This window comes from Phoenix dactylifera, unplaced genomic scaffold (genome assembly GCF_009389715.1).
Source record: "Phoenix dactylifera cultivar Barhee BC4 unplaced genomic scaffold, palm_55x_up_171113_PBpolish2nd_filt_p 000143F, whole genome shotgun sequence".
In the NCBI taxonomy this organism is placed as follows: Eukaryota; Viridiplantae; Streptophyta; class Magnoliopsida; order Arecales; family Arecaceae; genus Phoenix; species Phoenix dactylifera.
The window spans coordinates 463641-487777 of NW_024067698.1; the positions used below are offsets into that span (position 1 = coordinate 463641).

A 24137-nucleotide genomic window follows, 5' to 3' on the forward strand; every position below is an offset into this window, starting at 1 on the left:
TCAACATACCCGAAACCTGTGAGGACTTGTTTGAATTTAAACTAGTACAGGGTTATGAACATATATAAAGCCTTTCCAAATTTAGACTTTTTTTCCCTTCCATTCTTCATCATATTCTAAGATTACTAGGATGATGAAAAGTTTCCAATTTCTAGTAATTCATGTAATATATATCGTACAAAGAGTGATACGATAGGTTACCAATACGACCGGACATATCCTATATAGTTTCCTCTCACCATATACTAGTAGTATATATTATTATGAAAATTATATGCTACTATATTTGTTTTCATCGCATCACATATAGCACATACAAGTTGCACTGATGGTGCACTTAAAATTACACAACCAATTTTATCCGCTTTCGACCTTGAGCATATCAATATTATAAAATTATGTGTTAATATATTTGTTTCCATCCCATTACATATAGCATGTATAAATTGTATTGATCATATACTTAGGAATTACACTTGGCCAATTTTATCCACATCCTACCTTCAACATACAGAAACTTGCTTACATACTTGCACAATATTTCAATTAATATATATGAGTGTAATATCTATCATGCATAAAATGATTGAATAAATTACCAATAACATTATAATAACATATCTTAAATTACAATATAATTTCCTGCTTTACAACTATAATATTTTAGTATTACATTTTAGTATTATTTCATGCTATCATAGCTTTTCTATCTTGCTATAAACCAATAAACTACATGTATAACCTCACATAAGCCTTGATTGGACATAGCCATTTTGCTATCAAATTCTAGTGGCATTTTACAACTAGCATGCACAAATACTATACGATATAATAATAACTAAAAAATTACAATCTAAATTTAAATTAAAATGCCATATAATTTATTGTACAATATTGTATATTAAATTATGTCGTAATTGATATAATTTACTGTAATACATATCATGCATAAAATGATTGAATAAATTATCAATAATATCATAACAATATATCTTAAATTACCTTATTATATTTATATGCTTCACTGGTATAATGTTCTAGCATTACATTTCAATAATATTCTATATTGTTATGCTTTTTCTATTATATTTATTTTATCATAGGACAGAGCTATTTTTTTCCTATCAAATTCTAATGGCACTTCACAACAAATTCACATAGGAAGGAATAATAATATTAATTTAAATTAAAAGACTACCATAACTTAATATAAAATACTATCTTATATTAAATTATATCGTATTACTATAATTAGAATAATGCAACATATAATATCAATATTATACTATACCACACTTCTCTGCAGCATAATTTATAATTTTTAATATTTAAATACCATATTACATCAATTGCATAATATACTACTAATCATATATTAGTTAATACTTTATTATATCATATTGTATTTTACTATATTCAATTTCAATAATCTATATTGTTGCAATATATAATAAAATGTTGATTTATACATAATATATCAATAATATAATATGATATCTTTATATTTATTATTTAATTCTATTGCTATAGAAATACCTCATTTCTCATGGAAATACCTCAACTTGATTTTTACACAATGGAGACTTTGAGGGTTTGCCCAATTTAAAAAAAAAATTATCTATTTCAATAACTAATCACCAAAAAACATTTCAAATAGCATTTCTCATTCTCGTCAGCATCGAAACGTTTGTTTTTTTTCAAAAAAATCTATCATTACTTGATATAACTCTATTTTTAAACAGAAAATAAATTATCAAAGCCGGTATAAAATAATATCTTTGCGGTAACTTTTTCCTTGTCCTCCAGAAAGATCCAAAAGATAGCGGTAGGTTCCAAGCTGCAAGCGAAAAATTTCTTCTGCTTCTGCTCCCACCGCCTCTTCTTCTCTTTTCTGTTCTTCCCTTTCGCTCGCTTGCTGTGGGCGCGATGGCGTCGTCGTCCAGCAGCGGGCTGACCTTCAAGCTCCACCCGTTGGTGATAGTCAACATCTCGGACCACTACACCCGCGTCAAGGTCCAGGACCAACACTCCTCCTCCGCCGCCTCCCCCGCCGCCGGCGCCGCCTCCAACGGCGGCGCTCCGGCTCCCTTGCCCCGCGTCTTTGGGTGCGTCATCGGCGTCCAGCGCGGCCGAACCGTCGAGATCTTCAACAGCTTCGAGCTTCTCTTCGACCCCGTAACCCACACCCTCGACCGCGCCTTCCTCGAGAAGAAGCAAGAGCTCTGTAATCACGCCTTCCTCTTTCTTCTTCTAGTGTTTTTCTTCTCTCTCGCGTTCCCCTCTTCTATTTTTTTTCCGTTCTTTCGGTCATAATCTTCTCAAGAAAAAAAAAGGAAGGAAAAAAGATCAAGATATGATACAAGTTAGGGCTTTCTCTTTTCTGATGCCAGGCTCCTTTTTAATTTTTTTCATAGAAAATATACTTTTTAAATTCTTGGATTTTTTGATGTAGACAAGAAGGTTTTCCCAAACTTTTTTATTCTGGGGTGGTATTCGACCGGGAGTGATGCCGAAGAATCAGATATGCAGATTCACAAAGCTGTAAGTTTGGCATTGCCTTTATATATATGTATAAAATATGCTGTTAAATTATTCGAGAGTTAATTTTATGTTGATGCTAGTTGAGTTTGGATTAATTAACGGGGTTATTTGTTTATTGTCGAGAATGATCATATATCAGGCTGAGTTTTGAATCCATGTGGTCATGCTTATACAATGTAGTAAATATCACTGTAGCAGAACAAATTTTCCTGGTCTCTGAAGATATTAACATGTTGAACACAAAGGTTCTTTGTAAGCTCTTATGATCCCTTCTAAATAAGATTTGATTAACCCATATCTATGAACTTACAAGGAAGGCATGAGATGGTTTGAGAATGCGAAAGGATGTTGGCTTGGGAAGATCATCTCTTGGAATGTGGTCAGCTTACCTGAAACTAGTCTCCTATTGCTTACGTTGTTGGATGAGGCATTGGCATCCCACTCCCTCTCTCCCTTGGGAGGAAATGGACAGGTTTCAATTCTTTGCAGAAGTGTAGTTGTCTTAACAAATTAAAAGCCATAAGGAGGAAGAAAGCAGCTAAAAATCTTGTGTATGTAGAGTGGAGTTGAATATTTTCCATTTCAAGAGTTTGATCACGAGCCGGTAAAAAGGACAATAAACATAAGGTTAGGATGTGATTTAGTCGTAAAAAGATATTAGTGTATGGTTCAGTTGAAATATGTTGGCTTTTTAGTTTTTTTTGTGTGGCACCAGTATGTTTTTATTCTTCAATAATGAAGGTGAAAATAATCATGTTTGATGTTTCATTTATGACTATTGTGTTTGTGGTGTTTTTGGCTACTTCAAGCCTAGATGACCCATGGTTAGGAAGCTGATTTAGATTTGACTGAGTTGAGACAAATTGAAATAGATTATCATTGAGGGTGATTTAGTTGTCCCCTACACATTATTGGAGAAGCATATCTGTGGAATGCTACCCGAAGCATGTAAGTCTTGAAACTCTGTTTGGAGTTTGATTGGGTGCTGGATTCCTAGACAGTTGCTTAATCCTTATGATGAACTTTTTTGAATAGATCAGAACAGGTTATTGCTACAATGTTTTTGCTTTTTATAATCAGAGTTTGTGTTCAAGTACTATCCTACATTTTTTTCTTGTACAGTAAAAATAGATAAGTTTCCTCTTTTTTTTTCTCTCTCTAAGGATTGTATAATTGTTATTCTATGTCTTGCCCCACATGATCGTGATAATTGTAGGGGGAATTAACCATGCTAATATTCTTATAGATTTGAGATAACATGACTTGAAAAGGTCGGATCACTCGAGTTTCTGAGATAATGTTGTAAAGGGGATGAGGAGACATTTAAACATGTTAGACAATTATCTTAGATGGTTTAGGAGTTCAACATATCTGGGTAGTCACCAGAGATACAGAAGTTGGGTATAAAAGGAGAGTCTACTTGTTAACTGAAAAGAGACCCAAGGGCTTGAAGTTATGATATGGGAACTGGTTTAAGAGCGAGAGAGGATTGCTTAGATGCAAAACGAAAAAAAAATTGTTTGGCTTGATACATAAATGTCAGAAACTAGAAATGCATTTATGGTAGTTTGGGTGGGGTGGGAATTGACCTCATGGTGTACCTACCAAAATCTTATGAGGTGCTTATATTTATGGTGTTGGCTTTACATGATTGAGTAGGTCACCCTGACTCAACACAACTTGGATATAAATTCTGTAGTTGGTGTATATTTAGATGACACAGTTCTAGAGAATGTGGGGTAGTTAACATAGAGAATAGATTTTCTGATTAGGTATTGGGCTTTACAATTGAGTAGTTGCAGTTCAAGTAGGCAGGGTTGCTATGCCACATGGAGTGCTTGCTTACTTGGATCAGCTAGCTTGCTGTTAATTGAACATAAAATGTCGTAAAAGCGAGAGAGCAAACAAGGACCAGCTTGAACTCATGAGGTTGTGGTAGATATTGAAATATTATTTTAGATGTTGCTGGCGTTGAAAGGAAAAAAAATCACAGGCTTACACAGTTTGAGTGAATTTCTTACCATGAATCTATGCTCATGCTTCTTATTAGGGTGACAAATTAATGAAGGAAGTATCCAAAATAATCTTCTTGAAGAGGGAGTAGGGTTGAGTATGATGGTCTGTAACGACGGAAGGACACTTCCGAGAGAAATTTGTGGAGGTGAAAACTTCAGAGACTAGGCAAACCTTCATGTTGGGATGTGGAACTATGGAGCAATGCCATTGTTACGGGTGATAAGATTCAACATAACTAACTAAAATGGAAAATGTTCCTCTGGAGGGGCTTGCAGTATGACGATGGATCAACCTTCTCATGGTTGCTGATGTAGTGACTCTCAATTAGAGTCCTGCTTAAATACTACGTTTGATTGCTGATTATAGATTTGAACTTTTGAGTTCTAGTGCTGAAAATCAACAGAAAAGGTTGCAACTATGTTTTGAAGGTGGCAAGTTAAGTCGCAATTGAAGATGGTCCACCAAAAGAGAGAGAGCCTAGGGAGAGAAGAAAAAATTTGACTGGCCATCCTAGTGATGACTTAAATAGGGAGGACCTTTAGACAAAAGGTCATCTAAAAGGTTCTTAAAAAAAATGCTAATATATAATATTTATTTCAATAAGATCCCTAAGACTCAAAAATTAATTTCTAAGATGCCAAAAACATTACAAAAGATATTTGAAATTTTGAAAATTTAAATATAAACCCTTAGAATGCATTATATGCATCTACTGCATGGATCATCTGTAAGACCTCTTTGATGATGTCTGATGGTGTGCTCCATCATTAGACCAAACTTTATCTCTTATCATGTTTTACTGGATGAACTCTAACTTTATTTCATGATTTGATTGATGAATAGATGCTCCTGAGGGGGTTTGTTTGATGACCTTGATCCTTCTCTTGTGAACTTTCACTGCTGAGTGTTTGAAGTTAAGATAAAAGAGATCATATATTGAGGACTTGAACAAATCAATCGGTTTCAAAATAATAGTTTGATTTTGATGACTATTTTACCTCTTTTGAATATCTGATGTTTGGACCTTTTGGTGCTCTGGTTGCAAATTAGTAAACACTTAAATCTTGCTGATCTCTGATTATGAGATCATTGGCTGTTGATCTTCAATCTTGAAATTTTCTTCAGTGAGATCTTCTGTCTCAAAACTTTGAAGCAAGGTTCACCGATTTGGTACCGGATCCCGTACCATTATCATGTTCGTATAGTGTCAGTATTGCCCGGTACGGGGATTGATTCGGCATATCGAGGCTCGCTATGTCTTCTATACCAAGTCTCGGTTCAGATACTGTTTGCCTAGTATGACGAACTATGCCTTGAAGCAATTGATTTGCAGGGGTTGGAACTTCATTTGATAATATGTGAAGGACATTGAGTTTTGATGCAACCATTCGCTTCCATATTTCATGTAATCACTTATCTATTTGCTCCTCCAACCTTGGCTTTTAATTCTTGTCGATTGGCAATGATTGTATGATCTAGATGTTTGAATCTTCTTTTGAGTTGTAGATGCCATTATTCAAATTGTCCACAACTTGTCCCATGATCTGTGTGCGACCACATGAAAAGATCTTGCAGCTTAGATAGTGAATTTCAGAACTTTGATACCAATTTAGTGTGGATGGATGTTTGGTTCCATCTACAAAGGATCCATCTGAATCTTTATGCATTCCAGATCAATCTTGCTAAAGATTCATAAGAGAGGAATGATGAACATCGCACAAGTGAATTTTCAAACCTCAGCTAAAAGGGATCAGAAGCAAAAAAGAAGAATAGAAGGGACAGAAGGAGAAAAAGTGAAGCATTTTTATTAAACTCATCAAAGTTACATTGGCTTCTTCTTTCTATAGCCTAAAGTTGACCCCAAGTACTAGTCAATGGGCAATCTGATAACACCAGTATTAGGGGGCTGTGCTTCAATTATAAAGGGGAGAAATAGGGGTTTTTGGTAGCTCAGGCGGCTGGCATGAAAATTTTGATATGTTCCTGAGAATTAAAATTTGAGTTTTTTGTAGACCAACTTGAAGGTTGTTCTGTTCCTGTGAGTCTTTTTTTCACTGCAGGAGTATGACCCTTCCATTTGAGATTTCATTTACGTGTGGAAAAGGGAGAAGAAGAAAATAACTTAGGGGCAATTCTGTTGTTTTTTCTAGTTCTTTTAGCCCTTAGTATCTTTAGTTATTTCAGAAATATATTTTGGCAAGGTTGTTAAGACTGCATCATGGGACTGTGACAGATCACTGGTCAGTATGGCATATACTATGGTAGGTTCCATACTAATGCATGGTTCATTCTGCACGGCTGGTAACCTGTATGGACACAGATTGGTGATAGGCTGGTCCTGGATTATGGTATTTGAATTGCTGGATCTATGGGTTTCTTTTTGGGCGTGAGACTGACGTGGATAGTGTTGAGGCTGGTATATCAATAATGATGTCACTTCAGATCTCTTATTAGTTGTGCTGGCGTTCCTCTATCAAACACTTGTGACAAATCATGCTTTTTGAGTATGTGATTCTGAAAGTCTTTCTCGTCTCATATGAGTACTTGATCTTGCCTTGGTCATACATGTTCATATTGTTTAGACTTTTTTTAGTTACTTGATTATTTGGCTGTAAACTTACATGTGTTATGGATCTTTTAACATTCATGTCATAAGTAGCATAATTCACAAAATTAGTGCTAGGGCAAAGAAAGTTAACTTTAGGAAAAGGAGATTGGTTGTGATAGTAATATTCTTGTATGTAACGGTATATCTGTTATTCTCCACCAACTGTTTGATGTGAGTCATAATAATATAATATACTTGTTCTATTATGGATTATAGAAGACCCTGTCCTTCTTGCTTCCTATTTACATATGCTATATTTTTAGAACTCTACTATTTCTCTTGCTGTTTGCATGAGGAGGTTATTACTATAGTAAGCAGTTGTTCTAAGTCTCATGCTCTTTGCTAACAAGACATTTTTTGAAACAGTTGATGGATGTTAATGAAAGTCCTATTTATGTCCTTCTGAATCCTTCGATCAACCATGCTCAAAAGGACCTTCCAGTAACCATCTTTGAAAGTGGTGTGTTCTTGCCCCTAAACCTTCTTTTGTTTTCCTCTTATTCTCATTTACAGTATGTGATGCTTTGTACAGCAAAGACTCAAATCTTGCCAATCTGTTTTTTGTTTTCTTCCCTGAAAGAAAAAACAGAGGCAAAATTTGTTAAAAATTCATTGTCCAGTTATCTATGATTATGCGCGTCTGTCTCTTTTGTTACTTCAAATAAGATTTTAAATCATGGCAATTTCATGCACTTTCATCCTTGCAAGTTGCAACATCAGTGGCCCCCTCCGCATCTCTGTCTTTCTCTATAGGGGGGGGGGGAGCCTTGTACTGTTAAATTTTACTGTGTAATGCCACTTGTGGGCACCTTTATTTAAAATTCTTCTCATTTCGTAGTGTCCAATAATTGCTAGGGAATATGCCTTAAAAGGAAACCTCTCTATTTACGCTTCCTTGGTATGTAAGAAGTTGTGGGTCGGACATGCTGAACGTGGTTGGGAAAAGTTGGTTTTGTCATGACGCAGATTATGAAGAGCAGCAGTGAGATGCATTTCTTCTACTCCTACACCTGTTAAATGTAACCTCCCACCTTAAAAATAAGAGAGGATTTTTTTTGGAATTGCTTCTCTTTTATAGGTTGTGAAATTTTGTGTCGTATCCTTGTTCCTTTTTCGGCCACAGGGCTGAAACCACTGATGGTCCCTCTATCTGCCTATTTTCATGCTTCTGCACATATGGTTAAGTTGTGAGTAGAGTGAAGGATTATAAAGAACTAGATGAAATAATGGTTATGCTCCAAGAGAACCCCAGCTTTTTTTAATGATGACTTCATGATTTTATCCTTCAAAGCACTAGTTTGCTAGTATTGGTAGGTACAAAATAAAACATAAAGGGGCATCCCACTGCACGATGTTCCCACCATTACGGGGTTTGGAGAGGGTCAGCTATATGCAGCTTACCCCATGTGTAGAGAGGTTGTTTCCATGTTTCAAATTGGTGACACCCAATTCGCAGTGAGCAACTTTGCCATAGCACCAAGGCCCACTGCCCCACCCTCTAGATAAAAAATATGTTTTATTTTTAGATAAAAATAAAAACATATTTTAAAATTTTCTTTTTTAAAAAAATCCACCTTTTTCCATATCTCATGATGATTTTGATGGTGGTTCAATCGTGAGCATATATGCGAATGAAGCAGCTCTAAGGCACTTACTTCTGTGTTATTTCGTAAATAATGTGACTATCTAGTATCGCTTGCCACATATTCATTTCAGTCCAAATCTACTAAAGCCTTTAGTGGACTATGTGATCTCCAAAATAATAGAACCATGATAAGACCAACATATGTTGCATGATAATCTGTAAGGATTTTTTTCTTTCAATATATGGCAACATAATTCAGCCCAGTGATGCATGATCAGGTCTTTGTAGTGTTGATGGTGATTTATGTGAAGGGGTATATTATGGGGCTTGTTGAATTATTGCTGGAGATGAGGACCTTGCCAATTTTGCAAAATGGTGTGAAGATTTTCTCTTTACCTTAGATTCTGCAAAACCCATCTACCTTTCAGGTTTATCTAACTTCATATTAGGGGGACCTGCCCAAATTTGATGCTAATTGATCAAACAAGATAGAAATTTGGTATTTTTTAAGGTTCAAGAGCATTTAAGTTAGGGTACATGAGAGCGAGCCATGATTAAGAAACATTTGTCTTATGCTTAGATGTTAATTCTTGTGGGACAAAATCATTTGTGATTTCAGCAATAGATGAGGCACTATAGAAAATAGATGAGGCACTATAGAAAAGATATGAGGCACTATAGGAGGAAACATCAATCTAGGTGTTAGTTTTGATGAAGCAATAGTAGGAATTAACAGTTCCTATGAAACATGAGAAGAAACTAGGGATTTTTTTGTAAAAAACTTAAAGACATAGGATAAAACTAGAACGAAGCAGCAAAATTGAAAAGGAGATAAAAAAGTAAGTTCTGTGGATTCATTATCACCATATAAACCTAGGACTCTTGGTTAAGTAATCATCACCAACAAGTATTGTGTATGATTTTTCATGCACTACAACATTGCTAGCTTGCAGTTCATGTAGCACACGTGGATGCAGCTTGGTAACTGCACTGCATCAAAACTGGTTGCATAGTGAGTTGCCAGGTGCTTGCATAATGCCCAAGTGGCTTGTGTGTTGGCCAAGACCATATGGATTGTTATCAAGGGTGGCAAATGGGTCGAGCTGGGCCTGATGTGGGGTGAGTTGGATACTGGTTGGGTTGGATGCAGATTGTGTCAAATATCTATCAACCCAAACCTGGTTTGTTTACTAAACCAGTCGCAGTCTAAACCAGAAACCAACCTTTTTATTAAACAGTTAACCCGACCCAACTTGCATAACTTGTTTAACAAACGGGACAAATTAGGTTAAATGGGTTTTAGGTTGGTTAAACAAGCCTTTAATGGGTTAAATGAGTCTTAAATGGGTCAAATCACAACTTGGCACAGCTATTAAATAGGTCAAAATTGGTTAAATGGGTCAAGACTCTAAACCTGAACCTGACACACTTAATAAATGGTTAGGTCAGGTCTACTTGCTTACAGCTTGGTCCCATTTATGCTTGATAGCAAACTTGAATTTGCTTAAATTGGGACTGTTGCAGGTCAGTTTGTGGGTCGGGTTGTAAATTGCCCCCCTTGATTGATGGCTCGTGATTTGACAAGCCATGCCACTTACCAACATAGGAAGATTTGATGGCCGGTGGAAGAGGGGGGGGGGGTGGCTGGAAAATTTTCATTATATACTTTCTATAACTGCACAAACTCTTCCATAGTTAACTCTCCCATGAAAAAAAAAAACCCACCCAAGCTTATGTTTCTACAAATACAATACATCCTCATATTTCAGAACTTGAGAAGAAAATCGAACCCCTATCCCATTAGCTTCCAAAAATCGAAATTCTCGATTGTTGGATCCAGGATAACCAAAATTGCTGCTGCCTTAAATTTTAAAAAGTAGAAACACATTCTAATATGGAAACCTAAGCCAAATCCTTGTAGATTTAAATTCTCATGAGTCAATTGATGGAACTCAGCTTACCATAGATACAGCCTCTCTTGAAACTTTTCCTTTTGTTTTTCCCACAATCTGCTTGCCTCCTTAGTGTTCTTACTTCAGTCGCACTTTATCATCTCCGCCATTGAATGCCCATCCATGTTAAATGAGAGCAAAAGAGAAGAACAGGGTTTTTTAGCGGAGTGAAGGATTTTATATGCTTAAAGTAAGTGATCTCTACTTTAAAAATTGATTTGATAATACAAAAAATTACTTTATCAAGTTTCATTTTCATTTAAATACGAGATTTATGTCTAGATAAATGCATTTGTTATTTGAGGAACTTTGTATGTATGTTGAAGTCATAGTAAATTCCCACTTTAAGCACTAAAATTGATTGGTGAGAAGGAACAAGTTTAGGGATTGAGTGACTAATAGAGTGTAACATGGACATCTAGCTTGCTCGACTGTTCTGGATTACACTAATGAAGCTGTATTGGTAGTTAATACCATTACGTTTGAAGCGCAAGAGGCCATTGGCATAGAGTTCTGACAGTTCTGATGCATTATGGTCTTATTGTTATATTGGAGATCTTGGAGGATCTGTTAGTCTTGGAGATCTGAATGGTTGATGGCTTGATGCTTTTTTTTTTTTTTTGGCAATTGCTAGCAAATACTTGATATGGATGTTGGATCAGAGATGAGAAGTTCTAATGTTGGTACTCTAATTCGGTATATTCAATTTAAGATCTAAAATCAGTAGCCTTCCAATACATTGCAGTTTTCCTAGGTCCATATTGGTAGAGATATAGGGATCTATACTATAAATTTCTAGTCCATGTTACGATCGTAGTCAGCATGATCACCTTCATTGGGCTATTGAAATAATGCTCCAAAATATTTGCTTCTGCAACCTGTGCTGTGTCATTTTTTTGTTATTTTCCTGTTTTACCATTTGTTTGGAACCATAATAATGTATGCAACCTTTTCCACATAAGCTTATGAAGAACTATATGTTTATTGATTCATAAGTTGTTTGATTCACTAGACCTTGTAAAAACTGATAATCCTTTTAATTCTTGAGGCTTTCTTTGGGAATTAATATTTGCCTATCCTATTTCTTGAATGTTTTACAACCCTTGTGTTTAAATGATAAAAGCATATTTGTGTTACTATATTTGCACATTGTCTTTTTATATATACCTTAGATCATGGTGCTATTCAATGCATATATCCAAGGTAACACATTCTTTCTTCCCTAATAAAAGTGCATTTTAGATTTCTTTGGCAAAATCAAAGTTTGATTCCTTGTTTAAACTTCAGTTTGATACCACCTTGTTTCTCATTTTGCGTGGGGGTCTGGTAAATCGACCTCTTTCCTGTTGTTATCTAAGTTTTATAAATAACACATTCCAACTTCTTAATCTTGTAAATTGCATTAATGCATTATATTAGTTGTGACTTATTCAGTTTACCGGACGTGTACCAAAACCATTGATGAAGTGCTTGAGATTTCTTTTTCAAAATGATGGTTTTTATATCAGTGATTCCGAAGTGCTTTTCTGGATTTAAACCTCTTTCCCAGAAAGCATGCCACACATGGCTCAAGTTTTAACTCATACTACCTTATTTAAAATCAGAAGTCACCTTACCCAGTAGATTCGAAGTGGAAATCTCTTACATAAAGCCTATGCAGATTAAACTGCTATATAACAGTTTTGAGGCCTATGACATTCTAAAATATTGGCATGACAACTTGCTTAAAAACAAGACGCTATAATTTACAGTATCTTGTTGAACTCAAACATAGACATCTTACCAGAAATCCATATGGTGGAAATAGTGAAGCTAATATGGTTTCCTTGATCTGTCACTGGAAAATGATCTTCCCATGATGAAACAGGGAGATTAACTTCACATCTTGTTAGCAGGCTGCATCTTAACTGTGTTTTAAGTTGGTCCTTAGTTCCCTCAATCTGGTTTGGTCAATCTATATCATTGAAACTTTAATTTAATTGTGTTCTATGGTTTTAATTTGATACACTGACCTGCATTTGTGCCACCTAATAAAACTGATTTGATTGCAGCAAGGAAATAATTATTATGATTTGGATTCTCTCTATTTATTTTTCTTAGTTTCAAAAGTATTTAATTCTGTAATTTTACTGACAATTGGCCTTCTATTCTGGAAATATGTCATTACTTTCAAGAGTTGCACGTCATTGATGGAATTCCTCAGCTCATATTTGTTAGATCAAACTACACCATTGAGGTTGGTCTTTTTCTTTCCATTTACTTACATTGCTATCTAGGTGAGGCAGCAAACGTTTATCAAAATTGACATTTTTCTCCCAAAATTAAGACAGTAGAGGCCGAGCGAATTTCAGTTGATCATGTAGCTCATCTTAAGCCATCTGATGGTGGCTCGGCTGCAACACAATGTGAGGTTTCTTTCTTCAACTGAATTTATTATTTCATTTTATATTTTCTATTGTCTTTTTCTTTTGTATTTATAAATGTATTATGTGAGCAGTGGCTGCCCATCTGACTGGCATGCATAGTGCCATCAAAATGCTAAATAGCAGAATTAGAGTTGTTCATCAATATCTGCAAGCAATGCAGAGAGGTACATTTTTATGACTTGAAATCACCTTTCAGACTTCTTAAATATTGCATTATTTTCAATTTCATTTGTGAGTTTCATGGACAATTTCCATTGGAGTAATGCTAGGGGGTGCCTGTTTCATGCATGCGAAAGGGCCTCCTGCCAAACATGGCAGGATGGGATTGGCGTGACTCATGGGAATTGGTGCAACACACGGGGGGAGGGTGGTTTGAATATGGAGTTGCCAGGCCAGTTTTTAGTTGGCCCAAGGAACTCTTCATGTGTGTTAGCATCAAAGCATTTTCGTTCTTATAATACTTGGTGGAGGTTCTTTATGCCATGCTGCTTCGAGTTTACATCAATTTTCTTTTGTATCCTTTCCATTGCATTCCATTTTTACAAAATCTTTATGCTGAATGCTGTTTTTTGCATTAAAGTGCACTTCTTGCCACTATGTCCTGAATAGTAGAATCCAGTCTTATTTATTTTTGTGATGAATGGCTTTAGTGTGAAACATTGAAAACTGGTGAATGGCTTTAGTGTGAAACATTGAAATCTTGCAACTTTAGAGCATGGAAAAAAAGATTGAAAATAATCAGAATTCCTTTTGCACTTCTTTCTACTTACTGTGCTGTAACTTTTAATTGTTGTTGATGGTGTGTTTCCTTGAATTTACAAGAATGCTCATAATTATAAAACATGCAGGTGATATTCCTCTTGACAATTCATTGCTTAGACAAGTCTCGAGCCTTCTGAGAAGATTGCCAGCCATGGAATCAGAGAAGTTCCAAGATGATTTTCTGATGGTATGTATTGAACAGATTGAGGCATGCCAACTTTGCTTTGTGCATTTGCTTGTTTTGATGCATTAGACTTCTATTCCACTAAGCTGGGCTACTTTGGCATAAATCCTACTTTTTGCATATAAGATCATGATCATGACAGTACTATTGGTTTCAAGCAATATAAGTTCATATTTCTTTTCCAGATGCTATCTTCTTATTATCCATCAGTAATTCAGTAACCATATTGATTTTTCATCTACAGGAATTTAACGACACACTTCTCATGACCTACCTAGCTATGTTCACAAACTGTTCAAGGTATGCAAAAAGTCTCTTTTACTTGTAAAGAAAGAGAAAATGGTTAAGAGTTTACATAAATGGAAGACTTAGATTTTGAGTCGCCCTTTTGTAATGCAATCGTGTTCTCCATTAAGTAGGATCACATAAATTAGAGGAGAAGAGAGAGGGAGGGTGAAGACAGCAATGCCATTTTATATTTGCACTAGATGATCTATTAAATAGTAGCACAGAGGATCTTGAAATGGGTACATGGCAGTTTTGCGTCAACCTAAGGACATATTTGGTTGCAAGAAATGTGCATCCAAGTGGTCCCTTGAAATTTTGATCCGTGATCCCCACCCTACAGTTAATAAGATGCTCGTTTATTTGTGTACAAATTCTTTTTTAAGAGGCCCATATGGGAACTAAAGTGACTGTCTGCTTGCTTCTCTGCCACTGCCAGTAAAATTAACATATGCATATATTTGTTCCAATGAAATCTGAAAGCCTATTGTCTTGTGAGATTTTATTCTTTTGCATTTGTTTGATAGACATGGAAATTTATAGATCTGGGGCTGTTGTCAAGTTATTTCAGGCATGTGATAACAACTTGTTCTTGAACTCTGCAGTACCATGAATGAGCTGGTTGATAAATTCAACACAACCTATGACAGGCAGAGTAGAAGGGGAGGCCGGACTGCTTTCATATAGCTGGTGTGCTTGTTTTACTGGCATTCTGTCTCGAAGTTTTTCCTTCATTAGTTGGTTCTAGAGTTAAATTTTCTTCTCAGTTATAGAAGGGGTGATCATGTGCTTCATACTTTTTGTAACTTCTCATTTTTGCTGTTGATGCCTCCAGATAGGAGGGTAAAGTTTTTAACCTTGTTTTTCAAATTTGTTTGTGCATCAAAGATCCATCGCATGGTTTGGGTCGTGCATTCTAGATTTCAGAATGTTTTGCAAACTCGAATTCCCTTTGTTCTTCTCAACAGGTGGTATTGAAGTTTGAAGAAATGAGAATGGAATTTGTCATGTGTTTGTTTATCTCCATAGCTCCTCGTACATGCAATGCGTGTGCCATGGACATCAAGTAATCATTTGCTATTTGTGGAGCACATATTGGGATTCTGAGTATATATTAGAAGGCTAGCAATGATGGATGATGAACTTATTGGTCAAATCAACCAAGTGCTGTCATGGGTTGATGTTTGCTTGGCGGCGGCGGCGGCGGCGGCGGCGGCGGCGGCTGCTGTTGTTCTTCTTCTTCTTTGTACTATGGCTGCTCACCCTACTCTAGTGCAAGACCGGCCAACAGAATCAAAGACTAGGACGTGGCTCAGGGTCGAGGGAGGGGCCCTCTGGTGTGGCCAAAGCACCTCTTCAGAGTGTTGCGTAGCATAGGATGCAATTTAGTCTGCAGCCCTGTTCGCCTTCCAGTATATATGCGTTATTTAGAAGGCGGTGCAATCTCTCAGCATGAGTCGATATCACAAAGTAGGGGACTACTCTTACCCCTCCATTTCTTCTCTCGTATTCAATCGATCGCTATAGCCGAGTCTTTTTCTAGAATGATGTGCTCAGTCTTTAACTTCTGTCTTGCATAGGAGATTTTTTTTCATGCTGCCCTGAGCTCCGCTTCTATAACTGAAGGTCCGTCAGTCCGCCGTCCATCAGCAACAATCAACTGTGAATCGTGGACTCTGGTTACAAAACCCACAACGCTCCTATTGCTAGCTCTTGGGCCACTACAATTGAAATTCATCTTTAGATACCCGCCGGGGGGGGGGGGGGGTGACCTCCAAGACGCTTCTAGTGTGGGTCATGAGTACCATCCTTCCATTCAGTCTCGCTTAGACCAGCAGCATTTTATACCTTTGCAATGACGGCACCCACTGGAATAGCATTTATTTTGAAAAATACAATCCAAATCCTACTGTTCGCAATTGTGGTCTCCTATGCTTTGTGCTATCGTAGTGCCGCATGAACCAGTACTGGCTAAACCTGCTTTTGTGCAATCCAAGTAGCAACGGAAGCTGAACCTGTTTGAGCTATTGCTTTACGGACCAAATTACCAGCAAAAAAAAGGAGATAGGCGGCTCAATATCCCCAACCATAGCTCATACGGCCAATAGATTTTGCATGATCTACTTGGCCTAAAGCTATCATCAACAAACACGTGCCATGCTCGTTAATGTGTCCCCTTTTAATAGCAATAACTTGGCTCATAATTAGGCTAAAACAACTTCACTTAGGGCAAGTCCTTCGGTCTAAATTTTAATTCTTTCTTGCATTGTAAATTTTTTTATAACAGATGAATGCTATTGTTCTAGAGATGTGGGTGAAATTGGGTCACATACTGACCTTTTTATCCAAAAAGAGTACCTTGTACCATATCAAAGAATCTATAAACTGTATATATCAGATGAGGTGCACTAAAACTGAAAAACCGTTGCAGATCAAGAGAGGAGATGAATAGTCTGGATCATTTTGTAAAGAGATACCACTATAAAATCTTTCCCTATAAGACACATTAATATGAAAATGAGACCCTCAGCATAAGTAGAATGGTAGCAAAGTTAGCTTCTCTAAATTCTTGGGTTAAATTCAGTCGGGGTTTCTTTTCAATAAAAGTTTCATGTCTTGTAATACTAAGTGAAGCTTAAACAGACACTAGTTCACATCGAGCATAGAAAAAATTCATTAATTCAAGCACAAAAACCTTTTCTCAAGTGGCCACAAGCACAAAACTGATAGCCTGCTTTGCAATGGCAGTTGGAATAGGTCTATTCTAGTCATGGTTTCTTTTTCGGTAACCATCCCTCAGCCTAATCTCGAATGCTCCACCTTTTTCATCTGGAATGAAAATCATCATGGGAGGTCTTAGTTAATAATCAACTGCCATCAGAGAAGAAGAAAAAAGAAAAGATAACTGCTTCCTTTTTCTGAACCTCGATACCAGGCATGGAAGCACCATTGTAGCATCAACTTCATACTTCGAGAAAAGAGTCTGGTCCTGAATGACTCCAAGATGATTTAGCCTTCTAAACTGGACCTTGCTAGAGTCCATTCTCTTCCTGCTTCACAAGATATAAAAGGAGATGAGAGAGAAATATCAAATCCTGCTCTTGATGTAGGAAATGCAAGTCGCTACAATTGTCGATGCTTCATGTCCGAAGGAACTTTTCAACATCAGCAGCACTTCCTCTCGCTAGCTATCCTGAGTAAGAGGGGGAGGAATTTAGGTCTGGCATGGAAAACACCATATTTTCAGATGCAAAGAGTCCATCAAATAGCCATCCATCATTTCATCTCCGCTGTACTTCTTGAACTTACACACAAATGGTCAATACCAAATTTATATTGTCAGATAAATTCATGTCAATGCATGAAATCCAGCCTTGCAACCCATCTCACAGCCCTTTGTGCAAATTGTTAGGCATGGTCGGTCTCTTGAAAGTTCCACAAATCTGTTTTCGCTTTCATCCAGCAACCTAGTGTTTCCCACACCAAGCCAGCGTAGGCCACGGAAGAAGGGAGGGGCAAGTAGCCAAAAAGAAGCGTTTGACAACCCACTACAGCTATAGAGATCAAGCTTTCGAAGTGGTCTTCTTTTGCCCTCAAATGCTTCCATTGAACCCAGAACTGTTATAGAAGCATCAGTGACATAGAAACAACTCCGGATGCTGAGGTTGGTGATTTCTCTACAGACCTCAGCAATAGTAGACATACCTTTATCCGACAATCCAGGCAGGTAACCCAGATCAAGAGTTGATAAAGTTCTCCTAATAATGCCATCCTGATACAACAAAAGCGCTATCCCTCTATCTGTGATCCTTTTGCAGCCCCTTAGACATAAAGAAGCAATCGGGCAACTCCCATGACCAAGGGCTGCTAAACCACTGTCAGTAATATCAGCTCCACCAAGATCCAATGTAGTCAATTTACAAAGTTTTGAAATTGAAATGAGCCCAACATCTGCAGTGCTTTTGCATCCTGAAAGGTCCAGAACCTCCAAATTTCTGCATAAGGATAGAGATTCTGCAGTTTCACTGGTTACAAGATTGCAGGACAACAATCTCACTTCAACAAGGGAGTTTGTGGCATCAGCAAGATTGTGAAATGCCAAATCTGACAAGAAAAAAGCATTGACGACCTCAAACCTTTTCAAGTTCTTGCAGGAGTGAAGAAAAGATACATAGCCTGCATCGGTCACTCGAGAAAATCCACCAAGTCTTACTGATTCAAGTCTTCTACATCCCTCAGATAGGAGGAGAATACCAACATCATTCACCCTTCTGAAAGTGGCTGGGTAATTTTGTCTACTCCGTGTAAGCGAAAGGCTAGTCAAATTTCTACAGGAGCCTAGAGACTGAAGCCCTCTGTTGGTCAAGTCATTGTGCAAAGAGGGCTCCCCCAGTGGTTTATCTTCAAGACACAGCCCAACCAATTGAGGAAGACTGCTTGCAATAGCTATAAGAAGTTCATCTTTTATTTTATTTAAAACAAGAGATAGCGACTGCAGTCCATTACTATTGGGCCTTAGAAAGGAACTGCCAGCACCAGCTAACGATGCGGTTGAATTCCTATCAGCTCCAGCTTTGAGGACAAGCAGCTTGGCTTGCCTATCAGATATAGGCTGCAACAGCAGAACTCTAATGGTTTTCGGAAGGATGAGCTGGCTGAATTCAACATAACATGTGTCACCATAATGGTCATGGAACTTTATAGACAGAGACTGCAAAGCAGCGGAAACAAATTAGAATATATGAATTTAACACATCACTTTCTGCTTCAAACAATATGTGAAAAGAAACTGAAAATTTGGAATCTTGTATTTATAAATTTTCACCTCCAAGTACAAGCATCCCTCGAGCATCTTTGCTATGGAATTGTTGCAGTCATCAGGTGATTCAACATCACATGGACATACCATTTCCAATGATAAAAGTCTGACATGGTAAAAAGATGACTTTTCAGGCTATTTTCAGTCCTTTCTCATATATGCAACTATGTAAGATCCTAACTAAAGGGAATACACTCATCAAATCAATGAAAATTATGTCAAAATAAAGTCACTGAACAACATTGAGTGATTCCATATCGCATTTTGTATAAAACTATAATTTTTTAAAAAAATCATAGCATTACTAATCTTCTGAAGTCAAATTTACCTTGCTGTATGTTTGGAATAACCTATGCCATGAGTTTTAACTTTTCAGTTCATTAAGAGAAGTTGATCATTTTTTCGTAGAAAATAGACAAGAAAGAGTTCACATTATGCATGTAAATAGCTTGTCATGCTTTACTAGTTACTGCAATATCAAAAGTGAACATCGAGTCAAGTATCAATGCTCTTGCTGATAAAACATTTCGTATTCGACAAAATTATTGCATTATATATCAGATGAACTGATCGTTGAAATATATAACAGAAATAGCAGGATTCTACAGAAGTTGACTGCAATATTTTTTTTCTTTTTCTCGATCATTTTTTTCTTTTTCTCCATTAGCATAAACCAAATCTCTTACAAACGGTCATTCTACAATGATTCGACAGGCATCAACATATGATATGGAGGGTTTCTTACTTTCTTTTATACCCTTCTTAATGCTTCAAGTCATCTATATCTTTGCATTTCAATTGTATTATGTGGTGGTGGACCTCTTTTCTTCATAATATCTATACTATGTTTAAAAAGGACAGTTTCAAAATTGGGGACCATTCTGTTTAGATTCAGTCTATCATTTTTTCAGAAAGTGCCTTGCCTTGCCACCATTGGTGAGCACAACTGTAGGTATGGATGGTGATCGCAGGGAATGCACATGTGACATGCTATGCGCCAGCCTTGCAATCACCGTCGCTCGAGATTGCACTTGCCTAGTGGCAAGTTAAACCTGTTTGCTTTTTTATACCAACAATAATCATTCTTTCTAGATTAGCAAAGCAATCTTCCATGTATATAAATAAGGAAAAAATTTAAAATCCTAGTTACAAATAAATAAGGAAAATTCACCTAGTTACAGTTCTGGAAGTAAACAAATAAAGAAACAAATCAAAAACCCTGGCTTCCAAAAAATAAGGGAAAAAATAAACAAATAAGCTGCAAACAACTAAGGAAAAGGCCATAATAAAAAAATGTGAAAGGAAACAAAAAGGGGAAAAATTGAAAATACTAGCCGCAAGGGAAAAAAACTAATAGAAGATATCCTTTTTGGTGACCATACAAAAAAGAAACTCCTTTCTCTCTGTTATTCTCTCACTTAAACACAGGGAGAAAATATATCATAATAAAAAATTGTAAGAGTAAACAAATTAGAAAAATTAAAAGAAGGCTGCAAACAGATAAGGACAAATCTAATTACAAAAAAACCTGATTATTTTTAATATTATTTTCATATTTTAATTTGGTATAATTTAAAATTTTATATTTTTCTTAAACGTGCATTGCATGTGTTCAGTTGCTAGTGAGCATGAATTCCTTTCCCCATATGGTGGAAAAGGCCCTTCATTTTGTCTTATTGCTTCCCATGACACAGAATCGTAATATATGCAACAAAAAAGTAAAAAAAAGTCTCTACTTGGAAGAGAGATTGTCATGTTATACAACAAAACTGAAATAAATTCAGCTAACTCTAAAGAAACATATCATTCAAAATATTAGACTTCATATTCTTTTGATCAAAATCTTTCGAATGCACTTCACATACATTTCTTCTACACTGATGACCGCTAACTCAATTGTGATTCTATAGAGCGCTTAATGTTCAGACAGAAACTGAGGCTGGTGAAAATTTTGAAAAGCCTGCAAACTACAATTTTCATATTTTGTTTTCGAAAACCCACAAGTTTTATGCATTTCTGAGTTGGAATATTTATTCTTTTAATTTTTTATAGCATTATTCTTTTTGATTTATGCTAGTTTGATCGGTCGAAGGAATATCGCATGAACCATGGGAAGTAATATGAGTAGGAAATAAACATGAGATTCATTGACTTCCCTACTTAATCACAAGTTTATATTATAAGAATCCATAGTGTCTACTTTTCTATTTACTAGACCTATTATAATAAAACTTGAGACAGAAGCACTTCATTTTGATAGCTTTGAACATAAGGAACAGCATAGCCCATCTTTAAAATGACAGAACTTCATAAAATCACCTCTATTTTTGTTCTCTACATCCGGAACCTTAACGGTTGCAGTCAAATATATACTTTCTTCATTTATTCCACTAAAATTTCCACATCCTGCTTACTTTAACCATGCACTATAGAAGGCTTAGTGATGCTTTAGGTCACCATTTCTATAGAGGGGAGGATTGAGTCCTCTGTGTATTGGCAGGGGCACATTTTTCTTTTCAGATGACATCTATTGACTTCCATTTAAGCTTTCCTAAAATCCTGAACTCACACTTTTTGAATGAATTATATCATAGGTGGCAAACAACCAAGCTATAGCATGTCCAGGAATCAATTTTGTTCTAACATATTAAATAATTGCAATTATATCTTTCAGGTAAGACAAAAACATCATATTTAGCTCTTCATTCAATGGTTTGATGTGGTCTATGGAAACTAAGATCCATACCTTAAATTGGGGCACTTTCTGCTGATGGCTGTGAGAATATACAAAGAGAACCTGAAGCACTTAAGCAAAACAAGTTCTTGGAGATGTTCCTTGCCAAAAACTTCAATTGAAGAATCATCTAGCTCAACACAATCAAGGGTAAGGCTTCGAAGCATTCTATTATTAGTCAGAACTCTATTCAGGATCTGGACAGTATGTGAAAACCCCTGCAATAACAACAACCAATATTTTAATAAGAAAGACGAAGGAATGTCTAGATTATACTCAAACATCTATTCAAAATCTCAGAGCTGCTAGAGCTGCACACATGCAACCAAACTCTGTCCACATGCTGAACAACCACAATAAAAGCACCCTCTTAATGTGGGCCCTACATATAATATATGTGAGGCCCATGATTCAAGGGCAGCAAGGTGTGCATGTAGGCAGTCTTAGTCTGGTCTATTCCTAAAATGCATAGGTAGGTTTAGCTTTTCCCGCATTCTTCAGCTCTACCTCATAAGATGAAGATTATATGCGAAGATTAAATTTTTGAATGATGAAAAGGAGAGAGCAAAGTGCAATTTGATAATCTACACTTGTTTCTAAGGAAAAATTATAAAGATAAGAGTAGTTGAAAGTGCTGAAGTAAGCAAACTGAAGTTACAAGGCACATCAAAAGGTCCAGCCACCTGAATGTCAAACCTGTCTTGCCACCAAAATAAAATAAAATGCCCAGAAACTATATCGTTCGCATGCCTTTCAATTTTCTAGCCAAACCCCACCTTTTAATTAACCGAGCTTTAATGTGCACGAATAAGTTAGGAATTTGATGAGAACCACTATGAAATTATTACCTACATAGTGGATAGGACATGTTTCTAACTAAACTAATTTCTAACACAGAACAGGCAAATCTGTTGCACACCAAACAACACCCATTTAATGTACCATGGACATTGGAAACCAAATTAATCCATTGTTCACACAATAGGGGAAAATCTTTCTTATTCAAAATTTTAAGAAGATACATCCTAAATAAAGAGTCAACAGGTCCAAAAAATTAAAAAAAAAACATTTTTCTTTTACCAGAAACATTATTGACCAGACACAATCAAGAGGGCATCTAAAATATCTGAAAAGCGTATGCAACTGTCTAAAATTGTAGACCCATTAAGTTGTGCAGAAGAATCACAAAACCAAAGATCCATCTCACATAGAAGCGAGAAATCTGCACAAAGATTACAACTTTACGACACCCAACTAGTTATTCTCGCAAGATGGGTGAAGAAAAGGAGCAAACGTGTCAAGAAAAAGGATTTGGGAGTACTCACAGAGAGGTCGATTGTGGAGATGGTTGAGAGAACCTGCGACACCGAGAACCGGAGAGCTTTGCAGGCGGGAGCCGCCGAGCACAGAGACTCCAAGTCGAGCCTCCCAAATATTTCCAGTACTAGGCTCTGTGGTAGCCTCTCTATCAGCCCCCCATCGCCGCCTCCTCGTACCACCTTCGCCATTTCCGACTGCGCTGAGAGACTCTTGGCGCACGGAGCTGCGGATTAATCTTGGATTAAGTCCGTATCCTGTTTAAAAAGTAAAAAATCGGGGTGAAATGAAGAGATGAAGCAAACCCTAGCAAAGATAACAATGATAACAAGTGGAATTGAGGAGAGCTAGATTTTGGGATCGGTTACCTGCTCTCAAGTAGTGCCCTTCGAGACGGCTCAGTATCTGGGGAACGAGTTGGTCGCCATCGTTATGGATTCGACTCGAAGTAGACGCGAGGGAGAGCGGACGAGGCGACGGCGCAAAAGTCGCCTGGAGGGCTCTCCCACAGGTCGCACGTAGGCCTGTTAGCGGGCCGGCCCGGCTCGTAGTCCAATAGGCCCGAATTCGACCTGAGCTCAAAATGAACCCGTTTAAACTCGAGCTCGAGCCCGAGCAACCCACGAACCCATTTGACTAACGAAGTACTAGCCATTGGGCAATCTGATAGCACCAGTATTAGGAGGTCGTGCTTCAATTAAAAGACATGTTAGCTAGATAAAGGGGAGAAATATGGGTTTTTTGTAGCCCAGGCGGCTGGCATGAAAATTTTGATATGTTCCCGAGAATTAAATTTTGAGTTTTTTGTAGACCAACTTGAAGGTTGTTCTGTTCCTGCGAATCTTTTTTTCACTGCAGGAGTATGGCGCTTCCATTTGAGATTTCATTTACGTGTGGAAAAGGGAGAA

At 36.9% G+C, this 24137-nt stretch overlaps 2 protein-coding genes across 3 annotated transcripts in view; one reads left to right on the forward strand and one right to left on the reverse strand.

Annotated features, from left to right (window-relative positions):
* Nucleotides 1–1803: 1803 nt before the first annotated feature.
* On the forward strand, nucleotides 1804–15282 carry LOC103711994 (COP9 signalosome complex subunit 6-like). Its single transcript, XM_008798356.4, has 9 exons — nucleotides 1804–2224; nucleotides 2453–2541; nucleotides 7532–7625; nucleotides 12877–12938; nucleotides 13029–13107; nucleotides 13200–13292; nucleotides 13977–14077; nucleotides 14319–14374; nucleotides 14965–15282. Exons 1-9 carry the CDS (start codon nucleotides 1927–1929, stop codon nucleotides 15044–15046), a joined length of 954 nt encoding a protein of 317 aa, XP_008796578.1. The 5' UTR covers nucleotides 1804–1926; the 3' UTR covers nucleotides 15047–15282.
* A 1609-nt stretch (nucleotides 15283–16891) lies between these two features.
* Nucleotides 16892–24137, reverse strand: part of LOC103711993 (F-box protein At-B) — a 35695-nt gene continuing 28449 nt past the window's right edge. The window contains exons 1-5 of one of the 2 annotated variants that reach the window (XM_039116863.1): nucleotides 23598–23698; nucleotides 23238–23486; nucleotides 21925–22130; nucleotides 19185–19284; nucleotides 16892–19070 (exon numbers count right to left, since the gene is read on the reverse strand). In XM_039116863.1, the coding sequence (XP_038972791.1) occupies nucleotides 17709–19070; nucleotides 19185–19284; nucleotides 21925–22130; nucleotides 23238–23420 (1851 nt within the window). In that variant the 5' untranslated portion in view covers nucleotides 23421–23486; nucleotides 23598–23698 and the 3' untranslated portion in view covers nucleotides 16892–17708. Of the gene's footprint in view, nucleotides 19071–19184; nucleotides 19285–21924; nucleotides 22131–23237; nucleotides 23487–23597; nucleotides 23699–24137 lie in introns of those variants that run through there. The other variant, XM_039116864.1, reaches the window with a different exon arrangement.

Coding starts and splice junctions, on each gene's coding strand:
- LOC103711994 (XM_008798356.4), top strand. CDS start 1,927: ATGGCGTCGTCGTCCAGCAGCGGGCTGACCTTCAAGCTCCACCCGTTG. Junction 2,542..7,531: donor ATATGCAGATTCACAAAGCT/GTAAGTTTGGCA, acceptor TTTTTGAAACAG/TTGATGGATGTTAATGAAAG. Junction 12,939..13,028: donor GATCAAACTACACCATTGAG/GTTGGTCTTTTT, acceptor CCCAAAATTAAG/ACAGTAGAGGCCGAGCGAAT.